This window comes from Taurulus bubalis, assembly GCF_910589615.1.
Source record: "Taurulus bubalis genome assembly, chromosome: 7".
Classification (NCBI taxonomy): Eukaryota; Metazoa; Chordata; class Actinopteri; order Perciformes; family Cottidae; genus Taurulus; species Taurulus bubalis.
The window spans coordinates 28,165,667-28,167,901 of NC_136595.1; the positions used below are offsets into that span (position 1 = coordinate 28,165,667).

A 2,235-nucleotide genomic window follows, 5' to 3' on the forward strand; every position below is an offset into this window, starting at 1 on the left:
GCTGCCAAAGGAACCAAAACACTAAATAGCAGGCAGAGAAAAAACTAAAGGATTTATTAAAGTAGTATTTAATGTATATTTGTAGAAATACGACATAAAATGAGTTTTATATCACATTAGCAGGATAATGATAAACTTTATTTATTAATCACCGTTACTTACATAATGAGTAGTTCAGTGTTCAGAACGTGTATATAACAGATTTATGTTAATAATAAACTGTACAAGGTTAGTTATTTATATGGCAGTTTCAAGTATTTGAGTAAATAAATATAATAACTAGACATCTTTGGTCGACAGAGTTCTGTGTTAAGTTCTGCATCAGGACTTCCTCGTGCTCCAAAGTGCATTTAAGTTCCTTCAGGAGAACGTCGTGTGTGTGTGTGTGTGTGTGTGTGTGTGTGTGTGTGTGTGTGTGTGTGTGTGTGTGTGTGTGTGTGTGTGTGTGTGCGTGTGTCTGTGTGTGTGTGTGTGTGTGTCAGACCATCGTCAGATAACATAAAAAGCCAGTTTGTCCGTTCTGGGCTGCCGTAGCAACATGGCGGTGCAAGATGGTGGACTCCTTGGACGACGTAGATATAAAAGCCTTTTTCTAAGCTAGCGATAAACACTACGGTTCTTAGCTTCACTGATTAAAACAGTTGTGAATATTATATTAAATATCTGCCTGCAAAGCCCCTAAACGTTCCTCACTGTCCGTACACATTGTGGGTGTTTTGTGCTTTCAGGAGGCGTGAACCATGTGCGAGTCTCTCCGTCAGCGCTAGCGCCCCCTCTGGCCGCACGATGCATCTGGCCCACACGGCTCACTGGCAGTTCCTGGGCCTGCTGGCGGGCGCCGTGGCCTGGATCCTCCTCATGGCGGCCACCGGCCTGAACGAGTGGCGGCTGTGGCTCGTGGACGACGTGTCCGTGGTCAGCTCGGGCGTGGCCTGGGTGGGCATCTGGAGGGCGTGCTTCTACAGCCACGCGCTGCCCGGCATCGAGAACTGTCGCCGCATCGGCATCTCGGACCCGTTCGCTCCGCCGGAGATCGCCGCCGCTCAGGTACAGGGTTCTTATGGTCATGGAAAACCTGGGAAAATGGTTATGTCCAGGCCTGGAAAAGTCCTTGAAAAAAATAAAATCCCCAAAGTTTAGTAAAAGTCATGTAAATGTGTTATATTCATGTGTTCATGTAAATGTGTTATATTCATGTGTTCATGTAAATGTGTTATATTCATGTGTTCATTTACGCTGAGTTTGAAATAATTAATATGCTTTTAAAAGAGACTCAAAATATAAGCAGGCATACATACAGGCATCTATATAAATGTTTATTCTTTTAATCAAACTATTGTCTCATTCATTTGAGTCATTTAAGGTTTACTGTATTTTGGTGAAAAGTCATGGAAATTTGGTTTAAAATGATGGAAAAGTCATGGAAATTTGGTTTAAAATGATGGAAAAGTCATGGAAATTTGGTTTAAAATGATGGAAAAGTCATGGAAATTTGGAAGTGTCATGGAAAGGTCATGGAAATCCATTGGTCAAAATGTGTCTGAACCCCGTCAGGTGCTGATGGTGCTGGCGCTGATCTGCGGCCTGCTGGGGAACGTCGGCGCGGCGGCGGCCATGAGGCTGGTCTACTTCTCCGTGGAGGATCGTGGGAACCTGCGGCTGGTGTTCGTCTTGGCCGGCTCGCTGTACCTGACGGCCGGGACGCTCGGCCTGGTGCCGCTCGGCTGGACCGCGAGCGCCGTGCTGAACAACGGCAGCATTCACTTCCCGCCAGAGTTCCACCTCCCCGCCACGCCGGCCGGGCAGCGGGTCGGCTCGGCCGTCGGCGTGGGCGTCTTCGCCTCCGTGCTGATGCTCGTGAGCGGGCTGCTGTTCCTCAGCTACCGCTACGTCTGGAAGGACCCGAAAGACACCGGGGACCCCCGGACTCAAGCGGCACAGAACGGAGACCACCAGGGCCGAGACAATCCTGCATTTCACAGGGAAGACGTCTCATGAGGGCTTCAAGAACTCTTTATGTTTCCACACTATTGCTCATCGGACTGAGGACCTGCAGTACGAGTTGCGGCCTGTAGGTGGAGCATCAGCCGTGGTATTGTCACCAGGAACACTTTAAAATGCAGCGTCACCCAGAACAGTCAGAGGGGAATTGTCATGAAATCAGTTTGAAAAATAAGAAATGATTTTACTATTACTACTGTAAAAGAAAGTGTGAATAATTTTTATTAAATAAAG

General features: G+C 47.2%; 1 protein-coding gene across 1 annotated transcript; it reads left to right on the top strand.

Moving 5' to 3' along the window:
• Positions 1 to 786: 786 nt before the first annotated feature.
• cldn34a (claudin 34a) lies at positions 787 to 1,998 on the top strand (the record flags this gene model as incomplete). Its single annotated transcript, XM_079220875.1, has 2 exons — positions 787 to 1,047; positions 1,555 to 1,998. The coding sequence occupies 2 exons, from the start codon at positions 787 to 789 to the stop codon at positions 1,996 to 1,998; spliced, it is 705 nt and encodes a 234-aa protein (XP_079077001.1).
• Between the last annotated feature and the right edge of the window lie 237 nt (positions 1,999 to 2,235).